We start from the raw sequence: 20,135 nt of genomic DNA on the forward strand, positions 1-20,135 counted from the left end.
TTTAAAACGTGTAGTTTTAATTTCACAAACACACATTAGAAGGAAGTAATTTCTATTGTAACAACATTTCACACAACCGTGTCGTCACTTATAAAGAACAACTAGTAACTAAAGAAAATTCCTTTGGCAAAAAGTTAAAAAAGTCAACAAAAAATAACATGTCTGTCTTCTCACTTTAATATAACCACAAAATCTTCCATATATTCCAGAAAGTTTACATTATAGATGGACACAGAAATTTCAATTTATGCAATTTTAATATATGTATCAGGTAAAAAAAAATAATCTGCTGTACAAGTAAAGGTAAACTTTTACCCTTATTACATGTACAGGTAAACTCTTACCCTAAATACATGTACAGATAACTCTTGCCTTTAATACATGTATAGGTAAACTCTTACCCTTAACACATGAACAGGCAAACTTTTACCCTTAATACATGTACAGGTAAACTTTTATCCTTAACACATGTACAGGCAAACTTTTACCCTTAATACATGTACAGGTAAACTTTTACCCTTAATACATATACAACTCAAATATGATAATTATAGGAAAGTAATAACCTACATACTGTTAATACAATGGAAAAAATCCCGAAATATTTCCTAGACAAGAAAATCTCAAACTGAAAGAACAACCATGTACAACAATGTAGATATATTACACTGATCACGCTGATTAATCATTTATTCTGTAAAAATGTTCGATTAATAACCAAATAAAATATCATTTAATTTTTCAATAATCAGATCAGTCACTAATCATACACCAAAATACATCTAAATATAACATAACAATCTAATAAATAGGAACACAAATAAAAGACTATCTAAAGAACACAGTAAACTTATGAAATCATCAATACATGACATTCAAAGGTACCCAGGAGTAATATAGATATATTATCAATATCTATGTTCTCCAATTTTTTGACTATACAAATATTATGTTAAAAAAGGCTGGCAAAATGTGAACATATTGATAATTGAAATGACTTCATTATAAAATAAGTAAAATATAAATATAGTAAGTCAGAGAATGATATACTGTGACAGTACTTTTATTTGTGGGTACCAATTTTCATCGCATATGGAAAAAATGTCAGTTCCTAGATTCTTAAATTCACGGATTTGATTACTCCATTGTAAAAATAAATGGGTAATTTCTTTTTACCATGAAAATTGGTACCCCACGAACAATAATACTTACAGAGTAATCAAGAAACCCTAGTAAGAGAACCTATTGCACACTTCAATTATAATAAGTATGTGTATTTATTTGCGTATCTATTGCACACTTCAATTATAAACCATATTGTTCTGTAGTATGTTTATTCATTTGAGAGTATATTCTGTATAATAAGTATGTTTATTTATTTGTATATAAATTCATTGTTCATGATGCTGTTTACACTTTAATTTCTGCCTCTTTTTTTTATAAAAAATTGGCATTTACTGTCAGTAGCCCCAAGCATTATGACTTTTACTAAACTTCCAAAAATCTGACAAATGTACCCCTGAAAGCATTAGTTACCTCCCTTACTTAGACTTTTTTCAAAGGCTCTATAGTAAACCTTCAATTTCAGAATTTCTTTACCACACAAGCAAATATTTGAAATTGTAAGACTTTCAAAAGAAGTTTACATGAAATTCACTAAAATTTAGCATGGAATTTAAATGAGGTGAACAATCATGTAATATATATATATGGCACTTAATAGATTAGTAGCTTCATACAAATACTTCACAATCTTAGTATAATCTCCTATATGTAATTTCACCATACATATTATAGCTCCCAAATGGATGGGAGAATATTTGTCTAAAAAGGTATAATAACCACATCTCACTACAAACCAAACACTAAGACAATTAACACCATGACAAACTTTCTTGAAAACTAAATAAAGTGCAGAGACTAATAAAATAATTATACCTTGGACTATACTCACATTTTGCTAGGTTTGTAAGAGAATCATTTAAATTTGATGTAAAGTCTTTCCTGACAGAATAATCAAGGGAAGCAAGATTTTAGCAGAAATTAAAAGAATGTAGTCCAGGGACAAAGTCATGTAACACAGTTTGTTGGTATACTTGATAAGAATTTAATGATTAAATTATAAGGAATGAATATATTTTTTTCTGTCTACTATATGGTGCATGCTAAAATAACCTGCATGTTATATGGTGTGCGCCACATGATTGAGGTTATTCCTTCATAGACTGAAAAAAATATTGTAATCATTCCGTAACTAATCTAAATACAAGCAAGCAACATAACTAACGTTTATAATTAAAATACAATAATCAAAACAGAGTACTGAGGTAAAACTGGTAAATTGGATACAATCTGGGAGTTTACATTTTAGTTATTGTAAAATCAAATATACATGTAGTACATTAAAGTTCTAAGCTACAAGATTATATAATGTAAATGGAATTAATGCATTACAGAGTTTAAAAATCAACTGTACAAGTCCTACAGATGTTTGGGAAGATATTTTGTCTGTGATATGTTTTCTCCACCTTTATTCAGAGGTATCTATCATGATTTAAAATCAAAATGATTTAACACATAAATAATGTCTACTAAAATCATAAGGCAAAGTGAGTTTAAAATAACTGAAAACAGCTCTATTACAGTAAGTTACCCAAACATAACATTACAGACATAAATGGAGATGAATATCAAAATTTGTAATTTTACAACTGCGGTTGTAATAAAAATAACAAAAAAACATGTCAAAACCATATAATGTAACTTAAAAAGTCAACTCAATGTAACACCAGTTTATACAGAAGTCAGAATCATTTTGATCTGACTAAATACCATTCATTTTGACATAATAAATAATTTAACATTATGCTTAAAGTACACAAAACAATTGTAGAGAGATGGGTTTATGATATGGACGTCCATTTTGACTGATGTATTTCTATGATGTACTACAACAATGGTTAAGGCGGTTGTTCCTGAGGTAGATACAATCTTAGCTGTCTTCTTTCTCTTCCTTCTCTTTGACAAATAATAATGGACACATCCCTAAAATACAGCCTATAGTCACACCCACTGCTTTACCCTGGAATTAAAAAAAAACTGATTTGGAAAGACAACAAGAGAACATATAAACATGTTGTTTACATAGCTTTATAGGAATTATAAAAATCTAATATTTCTCTCTTGAAAAAATTGACAGAAGTCCTCCCACAAAGACAGACATTGTGCTTTAACATTCTTGACATTCCTTTTTTTCAAGTTCTTGCTCAAAGTGTGGACAGGTTGACAGATAGATGGACCAACAGAATGCTGCATAATTCTCCATAAATAGACAGATAAATCTACACATGTTTGAAAACTAAAAGTAAGCTAGAAAAACTGCGATCAATGTTCACTAACTTGATACCCCCACTCCACCATTTGATGATATGCACTTTTTAACATTCCTATTGATTTGGATCAAAATCTACAATAGGAGGTGCACAATAGGAATATTTAATATGGAACTGAATAAAACTTTCACTGTATCTTTAAAAGATTCATTGAATGTTTAATTCAATTCCATTCAGTGGTGTAGGAGGAGTAACAAGTAAGAGATGGGTTCCCCTGTCCTCATGTTCACAAATGACAAAGTCCATGTTTTGATATAAGAAACCCCATATTGATTTGGATCAAAATCTTAACCAGGAGGTGCACAATGGGAGCATGTAATAATGATTATGTGAAAGTTTTGTTCAATTCCATTCAGTGGTGTAGAAGGAGTAACGAATAAGAGATGGGTCCCCACCATGGCCCCAAATTTATAAATGACAAAAGTCCATGTTTTGATATGTGGAACCCCCAAACTGATTTGAATTAAAATCTAAAATATGATGTGCACAAAGGGAACATGTAATAAAGATCCTAAAACAAAGTTTCATTCAATTCCTTTTGGTGGTGTAGGAGAAGTAATGGATAAAAGATGGATCCCCATGTATAAAGGAAAAAAGGATGGATGTATTATTCTTAGGAAGGACACCAACATCACTATATACCCCACTTGCAAAATGGGTATAACTATCTTAAAGAATGCCAATATTACTACAATCTTACTTTAAACTATACATTTTATCATTGATGAGCAATACTGTATATATTTGAGACAGTATCGCTTACTTTCACAATGTCAGCAATAGTAATGGTCATATGCAGTTCTACTGGTCCTTTCATTTAAAAAGTTCAATGGAGGTTATCCAGGCTACAATATTACAGGTCTTTTTTAAGTAAGAATTATGTCCCTTCAATAAATAGATAAAAGATTTTTTTAGTTTTGTGCCTATTTTTACAAAACAATAAAATTTTCTTCTCCAGTAAAATATGCTACTTCCCATTTAAATAAACAATGATATTTACATAATTAGAAGACCATCGAGTCTGTTTCATGTCCACTTGATCAGGTGTTAATGCTGGTGCACGGACTCCAAACTTACTGCACATTGCCTCAATATAATGGGCTGACCTACAAAACCAGAAACTCCATGATTGTGGATTTTTTTGCGACAATTTAGCTTGCATATTTTGAGTGGGAAACAGCTCCAATTTTTGGGTAATTTTTTTTCCCAATTCTGATTATATATATATACAAATATATATATGGTAGAAACAGGAACAGACTTTCGATAATTTCTTCCATAAAATTCGATAATCCTGAACAATTAGTACAATTAGTTGTCACAAAATCTGCCTATTTTTGGCTGTTTCATTTCACTTTTCCTCATAATTCTACTCCTCTAAAACAATTGGGAAGATTGTAATTAAATTTGGTCACATGCATCCTGCTTCTTTATATTTTGCGTCAATGCTGCTGATCAGGAGAAGTCACTTGTAATGATCTATGACGAACTGTGTCATTGCTATTTCACTGCTTATTAGAATTTTTTTTTTCAAATTCTGATGAATTTTATTGCATAATAAATAAGAAACAATTATTGATTTCTAAAGATTAGTTTTTGTGTAGAACACACACCCTACCTCAGTATTTTAATCATGACTTTCCCATTACTAATTAGTTCACATCCTAACTTAAACAATGAAACTCATGAATAACTTCTCTTTCCTTTGGTATTGATAAACCAGTCTCTGTTTAAACTTATCATATTCAAAGCTGTAAGAAACTAAAGGCTATAGAATGTCTGAATCACACACCTGGCTTGATAAGCAATATTTTATTTTTGCAAAGCAGCCATGTTTTTCCTATGATAAAACTTCCTAATACTAATACCTAAGTAACAATCATATCAATTTTTATTGAATTCTGTTCAGTAGTTTCTGAGGAGAACTTTTGTTAAAGTAATAACATTAAAAATAGCAAAAAGATGTCAATAAAGGGCAATAATTCCAACATGGCATTACTGATTAACACAAAAATTTGACTACAGATAGATCTTATCATGCTGTACATTTTTACCTCCCATGTCAGAATTTGGCTAAACCTGACAGTCTGGGAGGTATATGTGAAAAAACCTTTGTCTGACCCCCATGTTCTATTTGTACTAACAGCAGCCATGTTTGTTGACAGAACAAACATCCCTGTATCAGTTCTATGCAGAACCCTACATAATATTCATATTGCAATGATGCAATGATTCGACAATTTTTTTATATTCTTCAGGGCTTTGGGAATTGCTTGTGTAAAATTTGGCTTCCAGTTCCTAATTTGTGCAACCAATAAAACACCCATTCAATCATAGATAACTTACCCTACACCACAGACATCAGACAATAGGTTTCCTAAAGCAGCAGCTGGAAAAAAGAAAATTAGGTCAATGACATGTATAACTGCACAAAGGCAATAAAATATGACTTCATTTACGATAAAAAAACTGTTAGTATACATGTTGATAGGATTTAATCAATCTGAATATATCATAAGCCATTGATTTTGTTAATCTCCTTGACTCAACAAAGACAAATCCAGAGTATGATATATTACCATTGTTTATCTGTATTTCTCCTATCTTTCAATATTAATCAATAGAAACAAATCATACTTTAAGAATGCTTATAAGGTTTAATTATAATACCAATAATTTCAATCAAATAAATAAGTTTGGTTTCACAAAGCGAGAACTTTCACTACTGACTTCATGTAATAACAATCATGAAAACATAGGCAGCTAATATCACATTAAATGATACCTCAGTCACGTGGCAAGTAGTGGTACATTAAATGATACTGCAGTCATGTGGCAGCTAGTGGCACATCAAATGGTACCTCAACCACATGGCAAGTAGTGGCACATTAAATGGTACCTCAGTCATGTGGCCAAAAATGGCACATCAAATGATACCCAAGTCATGTGGCAGCTAGTGGCACATCAAATGGTACCCAAGTCATGTGGCAGCTAGTGGCACATCAAATGGTACCTCAGTCATGTGGCAGCTATTGTCACATCAAATGGTACCACAGTCATGTGGCAGCTAGTGTCACATCAAATGGTACCTCAGTCATATGGCTGCTAGTGGCACCTCAAATAATTAGTCATGTGGCAGCTAGTGTGACATCAAATGGTACCCCAGTCATGTGGCAGCTAGTGGCACATCAAATGGTACCCAAGTCATGTGGCAGCTAGTGGCACATCAAATGGTACCTCAGTCATGTGGCAGCTAGTGGCACCTCGAATGATACCTTAGTCATGTGGTAGCTAATGGCACATTAAATGATACCTCAGTCATGTGGCCGCTAATGGCATATCAAATGGTACCTCAGTCATGTGGCAGCTAGTGGCACCTCAATTGATACCTCAGTCATGTGGCAGCTAATGGCACATCAAATGATACCTCAGTCATGTGGCAGCTAATGGCACATTAAATGATACCTCAGTCATGAGGGAGCTAGTGTCACATCAAATGGTACCGCAGTCATGTGGCAGCTAGTGTCACATAAAATGGTACCTCAGTCTTGTGGCTGCTAGTGGCACATCAAATAATTAGTCATGTAGTCATCTTGGGTTGGGGGACAGACTGATGGACGGACGTATGGACTGATGGACACACAAGTTTTTTGAGGGAATTTCATATGACCTCCCCACTTTGTTTGGTTGAGTATAAAAATATAGATTCTAAAAAATACATTATTTCATAGTACTTTTTCTGAGCAGGCTCAATCCAATCAGTATACCATTAGGTAAATACAACACTTCCCTGTAAAAGTTCTAACACTTTTCAACCAAATTATTACAGGAAAGTGTTGCATTTATCTCATAAAAATACTGACTGCGCCTGCTGAGAATATAACCTGAAAGTGTTGATTGTGTTTTATCATAGTCTTAAGGTTGATTGTTTTTTTGTATTATATTTATAGCTATAATATTTTCAGCTTGTTGTGGTATGAAAACATCAGGCAGTAAGAATGTTGTCAAATGAATACATACCAGCCATAGTAGAGATACCTAACACAGCTCCAAATGTGTAGTCAATATATTCACCCTAAAAAATAAAACAAAAATCACTTACTGTGTCACAGTCCAGCATGTGTAACATTTAGGTCACTAAGTTGTTAAAAAAATTTAAATTGCACAGTATAAACATAAGAATAATAATGAAATGTTTTATATAACATGTCTGGTTTCACATAAACACTTCTGGTTTTACACAAACACTTCTGGTTTTACATAAGCACTTCTGGTTTTACACAAATACTTCTGGTTTTACATAAACACATCTGGTTTCCCATAAACACTTCTGGTTTTACATAAACACGTCTGGTTTTTACAAAAGTACTTCTGGTTTTACATAAACATGTCTGGTTTTACATAAACACATCTGGTTTCAAATAAACACGTCTGGTTTTACATAAACACTTCTGGTTTTACACGAACACTTCTGGTTTTACACAAACACTTCTGGTTTTACATAAACATGTCTGGTTTCACATAAACACTTCTGATTTTACACAAACACTTCTGGTTTTACATAAACATGTCTGGTTTCACATAAACACTTCTGGTTTTACATTAACACGTCTGGTTTTACAAAAGCACTTCTGGTTTTACAAAAACATTTCTGGTTTTACATAAACATGTCCAATTTTACATAAACACTTCTGGTTTCATATAAACACTTCTGGTTTTACATAAACACATCTGGTTTTACAAAAGCACTTCTGGTTTTACAAAAGCACTTCTGGTTGTACATAAACATGTCTGATTTTACATAAACACGTCTGGTTTTACAAAAGCACTTCTGGTTTTCATTGGATTTAGTTTTAAAACTTTATGAGAATAGTTAAAATTACCATTCAATTGAGCTAAATATTGACAACTACTTTGAATTTTAAGTAATTTATTTTTTTTTTAAAAAACAGACAATATCAGGCACTATGATGTAACTTTTTTTTGGGGGGGGGATATGGGATGAGGAACATCTTTTAATAAATAGCTGACTTCAGTGGTGGCTGAACTAGTTAACTATAGAGGTGTCTAAACATGTTGACTCATGAATTAACAGGTTGTCTATGACTTTTTTTGGAATTTTCCATGGACAAGATATTATAAAGACATCATTATACAATTGTTTTATTATTCTGGACGGAAAGGTTTAAACATTCATCTCTGTAAAGGTAAACAAGTAAACCTGGAATAAATTGCTAAATAGTTTCTATTGACAGTCCCAGACATTCACTATTCCACATTCCATTATCTCTAATAGTATTATAGCAACAATTACTTGATTTTAATCCAATATTACTGAACCAGAGATGTCTTGTTCATCCTCAATTATTAATTACAATGAACATTATTCTTGTTCTGTTAATACCAAGGAGTTTAACTTACGGCTGTTATCATCAGAAGGTTGTCAAGGAAACCAAATCCAATAAATGGCAAGGCATTGTGGACAAAAACTGAAAAATTGAAATTTCGATTTCATTTTTAAATGTAACAATATTATATGACATAGTGACTGAAAAAGGAGAAAGCCTATATTTTACAGCATGATACAAACACAGCATGTCAAACACTGATTATTTGGGGCAAGTGTGGACACAAAATTAGTTTTTGACAAACATTAGCATAGGGACTTACAGTTCATTATGGACACAAGTGATTTGGACACAATATAGCACAAAATTTGAAATTCAATTAAAATTTTTCAAAATTCAAAAAAAATTTAAGAGTCAATTTTTTGAAGCGTGACCCCCCATACCTTGAAAACCATAAGAGATATCTGAAATCTGATAAGAAATCAAAAAAAAAAATTTTAAAATCCAAAATCACCAACTATACAAAAAAATGTTAATATTTTTGGGCATGGCCCAATTTTGTATCTCTTTTACTCTAAAACGGTTATAGATAAACCTACCCTGAAAAAAAATTCAAAACAGTTTCAAAAGAAACAGATTGACATCTGAATCATCAAAATTGGATTAACAATAAGCTTTTCCGATGAATTCTAATGATAACACCCGATGAATTCTAATGATAACACCCGATGAATTCTAATGATAACACCCATTTTTCCCCTTTTAGCCCCTTATTTTTGAAAGTGGTGAGGCAAAAATCTCCAAAAACTACAAGGCCCTGTGCTATGTCCCTAAAAACAATATTTTTAAATTTCAAAAAGATCAGATATGCATTACTCAAGTTATTGTAAAAAAACAAAAGTTAAAGGGCGCCAACAAGGATGCAACAGGGAGATATCATGGTACAAATAAAATGTTTGTATACAAACACAGTCTTAATAAACGTGAAAACATACAACACCATATCAAAAGTGAGTCCCATTTTTAGTTTCCCACATACGAAAGGGAAATAAACCAATATTAGGGTTTTAAGTTTATACGGCCTGGTTCCAAAATACTAGTGTTTAGATAAAGAGAAAAATTATGAAGTCAAAATTTACTTATAAAAGCAAGTATATTTTCAAAGTCATATTCTTCTATTGAGTTCAACTTATAGGTATTTCAAAGTCATCATATGGAATCCTCAACCCAAATAAAGCTTTTGTTTTTTATCTTTTTGTTGATGAAATTTTCATCAAAATTGATGCAAGGATAGCTTTTTTTTTAAAAAATGTAATTTTATGTAAATTCTGCTGGGAATTTTTTAAAATGGGACTTACTTTTGGCCTGATGCTTTAGTTTATGTTTCTCTTTCCACAGAATGTTAATTAGAATTGGCTTCTTGAATCCTGAATCACTTGAGAGTAATATTAGCGGAATAACAAAACACTGTCACTAAAGCAGTCCTCAAAGGGGGTCATTCTTTAAGATAATTGCTTTATAAATCTTGCAATAAACATAAACTAACAGGAAATAGTGCTTCGAAATGAGAGGTACTACACACCTATAAAGGTCCGGCAGGAAATAGTGCTATCTAATGAGAGGTACTACACACCTATAAAGGTCTGATAGGAAAAAGTGCTTCCTTATGAGAGGTACTACACACCTATAAAGGTCTGGCAGGAAATAGTGCTTCCTAATGAGAGGTACAGCACACCTGTAAAGGTCTGGCAGGAAATAGTGCTCCCTAGTGAGGGATACAGCACACCTATAAAGGCCTTATTGGCAGGATATAGTGTTCCCTGGTAAAGGATACAGCACACCTATTTAGGCCTGTACTTGCAGGAAACTGCCCTATAGTGAGAGGTACAGCACACTTATAGAAACCTGTACTTGCAGGAAAGTGTTCTCACTAGTGAGGGATACAGCACACCTTAAAAGGCCTGTATTTGCAGGAAAGTGTACTAACTAGTGAGGGATACAGCACATCTATAGCAGCATGTACTGGCAGGAAATTGTGCTCCAAAGTGAGGAATACAGCACACCTATTTAGGCCTGTACTGGCAGGAAACAGCGCTCTGTGGTGAGGGATACAGTACACCTATAGAGGCATGCACTAGTGACAGAAAATAGTAGACCCTTGTGCGCAAAAGCGCACACTTAAAGAGGCCAGTACTGGTAGAAATGAGGTAAACAGCACATCTATAAATAGTGATAATTGGACTTTGTCACTATTTGTGTTATTGGAGAATGACAATGTTCTATTTAGTATCACAGAACTGCTGTATTAAGTTATCACAAAGGAAATTCATCCATTAAAATTCCACCAGACATCACAAAGCTAATGAGTTATGTGGTCTCAGTGGAAGCTCATCCATAAGGCTTCTAAACTTTATTACTTTAATTCTATTAAAAGCTGTATGATGGGGGTTATTCATAGATATGGATTATTAAACTTTATATTGGCTATTACTTCATACATTTGTTTAAAATATATAGTTTGAATATTGACAACTACTTAAAAATTCCATTGACTATAAATAAACTTCCTGGTATACATCTACTATAATACTTATTCAATGCTGTAATAGATAATTTAATTTTTTGAATGAATTTTGGTGCTTTTAGGACAGTGTGGACTGTCAGAGATAGCCTTCTAGGACAGTGTGGACAGTTAGCCATAGCCTTTTGGGAAAGTGTGGACAGTCAGAAATAGCCTTTTGGGACAGTGTGGACAGTCAGAGATAACCTTTTGGGACAGTGTGGACAGAGATAGCCATTTGGTACAGTGTGGACAGTCAGAGATAGCTTTTTGGGACAGTGTGGACAGTCAGAGATAGCCTTTATATTGCTGATTTCCTGCATTGTTTTGGCAACTCAATAAAGATCATGTATTGTTGTTTACCTCTCCTCAGCTGATCAGGTGTGGGTGGTTGATGTACCTTCCCATCTGAAATCATAAAATACATACAATGATGGACAAAGGTTTTCTGGTGAAAATCTACAAACAATAAAATAAAATAATATTGACAGAGTAAAAATGTTTCATGTATTTGAAAATTTCTATTTTCCTATGAAAAAAAGAACAGGGAATTGACTATACATTACTGTGAAAGTACTTTAATTCGTAGATACCAATTTTCATGGATAAGGGAAGTGGATTCTTTTCGTCATGGTTTTGAGGTTTTCAGTACACACATGAATGAAAATCTCCTTTTTGTTGGGAACCAAATTTTGTGGTTTGGCCTTCCCACAAAAACCACGAAAATTGGTACCCCATGAACAATAGTGCTTTCACAGTACATACCAGTACTTAGTTGTCTTTTTTCTTCTTTTTCTAGTATCATTTTTCTACAACATTGGTTGCCTTAAGAATCATTTCAAGCCTCTTTAGTGCAATTTGTAAGATACATAAAATACATGTACATAATAAACCCAGTATCCATCTGAATACGTCTGCAGTAACGAATCTGTAGCTGGTACTTAGAACAGCATGTCTAATTCTCACTGATAGCATTAGCTATTCATAAGCTGCTTAAAATGTGTAAATTTAAAAACAAATCTAATCTTCTCAAAGGAAGAAAGCAAATATCAAGAGAATAAGCAATGGCTTTCTGGCAGGAAGGGAAAGTGCAGTCATACATGTGTTTTCCTGATTAACAATGAATATAAAAAGGTTTTATGTCAGACTGGTATATTGGGAGTAGGAACAGTTTATTGTGTTATTACTACTGGTATTAGATTCTTCTCAATCCCATCTCATAAAATCAACAATAGCAAAAACCTTTGTTAATAAAGTAAATCAGTCAGTTGTGATACAAACTATTCCCTAGACAATTTATTGTCTACAACAAGGAAAGGACTTATCTAGAGATTCATAATTTGCTTTAAATCCAAAGGTTTATTTTTTAATCCTTAACATTATTTTTTGTTGCATTGAACAAATATTTTTTTTACAACTTCATGATCTCACCATGATTACACACTATGGTGCATTCTAGAATATTCTAAATAACATTAAATTAGGCAAAGAATCATAATAAACAGGATAAGAATCCAACATATGTGAAAAAATACTTCTTCTGGTTTGTAACAAGATATTGACTCGTGGGTATACAAGAAACTTTTTACATTTATTACAATTCATTTTGTTTCCAGAAATTTCCGTCATAGATGGAGTAAGGTATTATCTTGCATATTATTAAGAAGACAACAATCAATACTGTTACATTGTATTCTAATTACTGTAATCAGGCAACTATTAATGAATCCTTCATGGGAATAGAATGATCTACTCAGAATCAACTGGAGGCCCATAAGAGACTATTCCTCATGGGAGATAGAATGATTTACTCAGAATCAACTGGAGGACTATAGGAGACTATCCCTCATGGGAGGTAGAATGATTTACTCAGAATCATGTATACTTGACAAAATCATAGCAGAATTTATCATGAGTATAAATAGTCACAAAAGAAGGAAAGTTAATAGTTTATAAAAGATTTTAAGCTATTCTTTCCTTTTTTCTATGAAAAACTTAAGAAATGATGTGCATGCAGTGTTTTTTTTTTTTTTTACTTTTAAAAGAATTATACATATAAATAGGAAAATCTCATAGAATGTGTGTAACTTGTCTTTTGGATGTGATATTCATTTATATGTAATTTCTTCCACTTAAACACTAGCACATACTGAACTTAAATAAATCTGGTGTTTAGCCTATGGACTAAGTTAGACACAAATATCTGAATATTTGTTAGTTTCTACCATATAAAATTGTATTGGACTTGACCATTTAGCTGATCTTTAATAAAAGAAGGCCAATAATGAAACTGATAAAGCTGTGCTGTGTTCTTTAGAATCCATAAAATGTCTATGATTGCTCTTTTCACAGATCCTTTACAGTTGCTTCCTACCATTAAAACAAATGAATTTTTAATAAAATTCAAGCCAGTTATACTGAATTTATCCTTGTATAAATAATAGCTTTTTCGAAAATTACTTTAAAGTTTTACAAGAAATCACTTGTACAATTCAAACTGTACAGTTCATAATCTGTATGATGCCATCATATAAGTTATTGTTTGTATCCTGTAAACCGTGAAATTTTCAAGGCAGTTTTAATTTCACAATTTTCACTGTATTAAAGACCTGTAGCCTGAAAATAAAACTTTCTTTGAATGTTCTTTTCAAAGAACATTTTATTATAATTCAGGGAAAGATCGCAAATTTAAAACTGTGAGACAGATAACATGAAATGTAATCAAGGGAACCAAGGTTATAGCGGTAATCAAAAGAATGTAATCCAGGGACAAAGACCAGACATGGAAAACAGACATACACAACAAAGATCATAAAGTAACTAAAATCATACATACAAAGTAACAAAAGTAAATGAGCAACTCGGACTCCACTAAAAACTGGGAGCATGGACCAGGTGCACCAGTAGGGTAAGCGTCCTCTGCTTTTCTAGAAACATCTGCCGAGTTGCTCATAAAAAGTCAAGTCCAGGGTAGACAAACGAGGAAAGGTAAACTATGACCCATTGAATAAATCAGTTTTCAAGGTGCTGATGGATACACCATAACGATCCATGAGTTCATGATGAAAAAAAGACAGCAGGAAAATTTCCTGGTTAACAGCAATACTTTCATACAAGAGACAGCTTTTACAAAATAATAACATGTACAAAATATACACATCACATATATTTTCATATTATTTTGATTGATTAAGAAAAAAAAAAACGTAAAATATTATAGACATTCACTACATTTTATCTTACTCAATTCAGCCTATCACAAAAACTAAAATAAAAATGATGAAAGTTATCTTTAACACAATGTACAGCAAGAATGTTGAAAATTATCTTCAACACAATGTACTGCCAGAATGTTGAAAGTTATCTTCAACACAATGTACTGTCAGAATGTTGAAAGTCATCCTCTGACCAGTCATATCAAAATTTTAATACAAGAAAAATTACATTTTATCCAGAAGTGACAATATCTCTTTATCTGGATACATGTATCGTATACATGTACATAATTGTGTTGAATGTCAAATCATTTATAGGAAAGTGGTTTTTAAGGAAATTGACAAAATGATTTGGTGTAAGTGTTTGTAAGAATCTGGCAAAATAGGAAAATCAGAAACATGCATGTTAAAACCCCATGGATCTGACAATGTAATATCACTCAAAGATACTTTCTCTATTTGAAAAGACCATTATTTGATCTCTGCATCAATGGCTTTGCACAGAAATTTTTCAATAGAATCTTAGAAAAATGAGGTTTTTGTCAGAGTTATCTGCCCTTGAAACATTCTTTTTCAGTGCATTTCAATGAAATTGTAACTAAATTGTCCAGCATGATATGGGAAATCATGTCTGTTTTTCTTGATTCTGATGGTACAAATAATCGAATTACACTATCAAAATGATGGTTTTTTTTCCATACCATGTTTCACCTTCTGCCTGGTTCTTACAGGGACCGACACTTAAAACAAAACAATAATGATCTTTTGTATTTATGGTTGAAATTAATATCTCACACTAGTCCTACGATGTAATATTGAATTTCAGTAAGATTTTTAAATTTAAAAGTAAAATGTTGAAAAATTAAAGTTGGTACTAGTAGTTTCACCACTTTCCTAATTAATATACTGATACTAGATAGGTTATGTTCTCAAACTATATTATTACAAATTCTGTTTAATGGGAATACATGTACATGAATTTTTACTTTACTAAACCATTTCTCAGTCCACTGAAGAAGCATATCTAATTAACTCCTCATTCAACACTCCTCAATCTGCAAAATCAACATTTACCATGCATGCAAGCCATACACCTCAATGTCAATAAATTGTCCCAATTATGTAGAAATAGGGAATGCAGTTCCTAAAGTGTCTCTATCATCTGTTTAACTAAATAAAATTCCAGCAGACCCATGCATCAGCACTTACCATAAATATAAACAGTTTCATCTACTGTAAAATGTTAAGAATTAAGATGATGGCACCTTATTACATGTACTGTAAAATATTTTCATTTCCTTAGGTAACTATAAATAAAAAATATGAATGTAATTCTAATAAAGAAGGAGGAAAACATTTTTTTACCACTAAAAAGGCTCACAAAAATTACTTGTGATTCTGCTAACCCTACCAACCCTAGCTTTTGGTGCCTTTTGCCATTTTTTGACAAGCCAATTAGTCTAAATGTGACAAAAATACAAACCAGTCAAAAACAAGATCTGCTTCCTACCAACCCTAGCTTTTTAGAGCATGTTAACAAAAACACATGTATCTTTTTTCTTCACCTATGGAAATCCCCACTTTTCTGAAAGCTGTGTGTGGATTTGTTTAAACATTTTTGAAACATATCTGAATCAACAAATACTATCTGGATGATTTGATTCTGCATTTAATGGGTGGCCTTGGGCTGACATTTTCATCCCAGAAGAGTTGTTGTCTCTTTGACATATACACCATACCTTTTCACCTTATATTAATTTTCATCTTTCTTACACAAAAATCCTTAGCCAATCTGATGTCCTTTTTCATAACTAGAGGCTCAAGAGAGCCTGAATCGCTCAGCTGGTTAACCGTTTGCTTATTTGAAAAACTTAAGGAATGAAACAGGCTAAGTTAAAATCAACTAAATTGTCAAATACAGGAAATGCTTTTAATAGCATTTTCATAACCTGAACTAGAATTTTGCTAAAGGCAACAATTTTTGAATTATTTGCGATACCCTGTCTTCCGACCCCTAAGTTCCATTTTCAGTATAGGCAGCCATATCTATTCACAAAATAAAAATCACAACAGTCATTTTGAGTTCAATACACTAAAGAACTATTATGCTTTTTTTCATTCAATGATCTTCAATGGTTTTATAGAAGAAGATTTTCAAAGTTGTAAATGTGACAAAAAAAAAAACAACAACAAAAAACTGTTTCAGGGGCCGTAACTCCTACATCAGTCAATGAATGGTTTTGAAAATAAATTTTGGCATAGGTCTGTCCCATGATGCTGAACAATATTACCCAGCAGAAATTTTCTTAAGGCAACGGTTTTTCAGTTATTTGCAAAAAAACTGCCTTCTGACCCTTATGTTCTATTTTTAGTAAAGACGGCCATGTTTTTTCATAAATCAAAAATCCATACATTACTTTGTGTGGGATTCCCTAAAGAACATATATGCCAAATTTCATTGAATTCTGTTCAATGGATTTTGAGAAGAAGATTTTCAAAGTTGCACATGTGAAAAATGCCCAAAAAAATGTTTCAGGGGCCGCAACTCCTACATCAATTGACAAATCGTTTTGAAAATTTTGGCATAGGTCTGTCTTTTGATGCTGAACAATATTAACCATCAGAAATTTGCTAAAGACAACGGTTTTTGAGTTATTTGCAAAAAAACTGCCTTCTGACCCCTATGTTCTATTTTAGTAAAGACAGCCATGTTTTTTCATAAATCATAAATCCCAACATCATTTTGTATGGAATACCCTAAGGAAAATATATGCCAAATTTCAATGAATTCTGTGCAATGGATTTTGAGAAGATTTTCAAAGTTGCACATGCGAAAAATGCAAAAAAAAAAAAAAAAAAACTGTCCCAGGAGCCGTAACTCCTACATCAGTTGACAAATTGTTTTGAAAATTTCGGCATAGGTCCATCTCATGATGCTGAACAATAATATCCGGCCAAATATTTGCTAAAGGCAATGGTTTTTGAGTTATTTGCAAAAACTACCTTCTGACTTCTATGTTCCATTTTAAGTAACAGCAGCCATGTTTTTTCACATATCAAAAATCCCAACATTCATTTTGTGTGGGATACCCTAAAAAACATATATGATAACTTTCATTGAATTCTGTGCAATGGATTTTGAGAAGAAGATTTTCAAAGTTGCACACATGAAAAATGCCCCAAAAAATGTTTCAGGGGCTGTAACTCCTACATCAGTTGACAAATCTTTTTGAAAATTTTGGTATAAATATGTCTCATGATGTTGAACAATATTACCAAGACAGAAATTTGCTAAAGGCAATGCTTTTTGAGTTATTTGCAAAAAACTGCCATCTGACCCCTATGTTCTATTTTTAGTAATGGCAGCCATGTTTTTCATGGATCAATAATCCCAACATAAATTTTGTGCAGAACACCCTAAGGAACAAACATGCCAAGTTTAAAACCTGTCAGTCTAGTAGTTTCAGAGGAGCAGATTTTTGAAAATTTGTCCACGACGACGACAGACGCCAAGTGATGGCATAAGCTCACTTGGCCTCTGGTCAGGTGAACTAATAATAACAAAACAATGAAGTTCCCTGAAAACTATTACCAATAACAAAATAAAATGAGAATCTATTATATTATCGGTATTCTGTACTTTTTTCCTGTGATTTTCAGATATTTTTCTATCTCTCCTACATGAGATATTCAAAAATATCCTTCAAAACATTGAGAGTGATTGTGATGTCATCACTTCTTAAGAGTTTTGAATAAAAATGATGTCGCACAAACAGTAGGTAGTCAGTCGCTTTTCTACATTTTTTTGCTAAAAGCTTAAATGAACATTAAAATGATAAAAAAAAATGCAATAATTATATTACATGGAATAATACTGTAAATTCTTTTGAATTTGATACTGACAATATCATGTGGAGCTCACTGAGATATTCCATATATATGATATTGTCAATATCATGCTGGGCTCACTGAGATATTCCATCTATATATGATACTGTCAGTATCATGTGGAGCTCACTGAGATATTCCATATATATGATATTGTCAGTATCATGTGGAGCTCACTGAGATATTCCATATATATGATATTGTCAGTATCATGTGGAGCTCACTGAGATATTCCATATATATGATATTGTCAGTATCATGTGGAGCTCACTGAGATATTCCATATATATGATATTGTAAGAAACAAAATCGAAAGTAACTATTAATCTATACCTATTAAATCATTTGATCTATACATTGAATCATATTATCCCTAAGTACAAGTAATACACATAAATATAAATTACACAATCAATCATCATATACATGTACATGTATGAAAAAAAAACAATAAACCCTATCCTTGGAAATGTACAACAATAATTGATATTCTGAAATAATAAACCTTGGGTAATGTTATGTAATGGTTAAAGTCAAAGTATGCCTTTAGGTAATATAATATTGTATGAACTTCATCCTTAAAATGGCCATGTTTATGTCAGAATGTAGTTTCAGTTTTTTGTTCATGCAAAGTTTCTTTAAAAATTTACCCACTTTATAATAATAATTACACATCTTGATCAAATTCACTGAGATTAATCTGACTGAGAATCATTAAACAGAATTTGTTTTTAAAACATAAATAATTCAAGAAAACTTTTCAGGTATTTAAAAGTAATAATGAATGACTATTTAATTATTTGCTTTTCTCACAAAAATTGTATGAAAGTTTATTCTATACAAATTGCCTTAGCAATTAAACATGTAAAATTATATAGTACATTGAAAGTGGGTGGTATCAAAGATACTTTCAAAGTATATTTGTGAATTAGTTCTCTAGAAGTTTGAGACCATTTCAAACTTTTTTGTTACCAAGAGAGATGATTCATTAAATAAAACAATTTGTCAAACAATGTTATTTGGAGAAATAAAAAAGTTTCTACTAAAGTCTAAATTAAGACAATGATATTTTTTTCTATCAAAAGTCCTTGCCTTGTTTAAATACATCAGTATGATTTCTCAATCAAGGTCACAAAGATGTTTTGTGCCAAAATGATGAAAACAAAATAGTTCACTAAAATAATGCCAATTAAGATGTCCAGAATTCTAACTCGTTAGAACTACCTTATTTTGTTTAAATCATATTTACATACCAGAATGATGAAATTACTTATCATGGTTATGCTATTTCACCGTGTTACCGTTTTACTCACTTTCTGATTTTTTGAGTTGTTCAAATCGTTGTAGTTCTGTTAATAGTAAATCTCTCTCATTCTGATTTAAAGCATATACAAAGTCTTTGGCTATAGTTTGGTCATCAACAGTACCATGTAAATCTCTGTACACTGAACTATATTTATTATAAGGCTTTGTAATAGTCACATGCGTGTATTTGTGTGTCCCTCTCACAGAAATAGTTTTGATCACTTGAGTTTGTAAAGTTTTGCACATAAAACAAATTCCACGTTGTAGTTTCATTGTCACAGTCATGTTGGTCTTTACCTCTCAGCGTAATACAAGCATTACAGCGAACGACAAGAAAGATATTGATTATAAACTAATGCTCGTTGTCACCATATCCTACTTTCAGTTCAATGTGAAAGTAGAGTTAACTCCCCCGAAGTCAAAGTTC

General features: G+C 32.0%; 1 protein-coding gene across 2 annotated transcripts; it reads right to left on the reverse strand.

Moving 5' to 3' along the window:
* Positions 1 to 20,116, reverse strand: LOC148630254 (transmembrane protein 65-like). Of its 2 annotated transcripts, XM_088564351.1 has the most exons (8): positions 19,717 to 20,116; positions 15,725 to 15,748; positions 11,664 to 11,708; positions 8,814 to 8,881; positions 7,413 to 7,467; positions 5,739 to 5,781; positions 4,393 to 4,498; positions 1 to 3,082 (listed from the first exon to the last, which is right to left on the reverse strand). In XM_088564351.1, the coding sequence occupies exons 1-8, from the start codon at positions 19,991 to 19,993 to the stop codon at positions 2,993 to 2,995; spliced, it is 708 nt and encodes a 235-aa protein (XP_088420477.1). In that variant the 5' UTR covers positions 19,994 to 20,116; the 3' UTR covers positions 1 to 2,992. The 2 variants fall into 2 exon arrangements, with proteins under 2 accessions (XP_088420477.1, XP_088420483.1); XM_088564357.1 differs by lacking the exon at positions 15,725 to 15,748.
* Positions 20,117 to 20,135: the final 19 nt, after the last annotated feature.

The sequence above is a fragment of the Perna viridis genome, chromosome 1 (assembly GCF_037379345.1).
Source record: "Perna viridis isolate PV_CMFRI_1.1 ecotype Kerala chromosome 1, ASM3737934v1, whole genome shotgun sequence".
NCBI classification, from domain to species: Eukaryota; Metazoa; Mollusca; class Bivalvia; order Mytilida; family Mytilidae; genus Perna; species Perna viridis.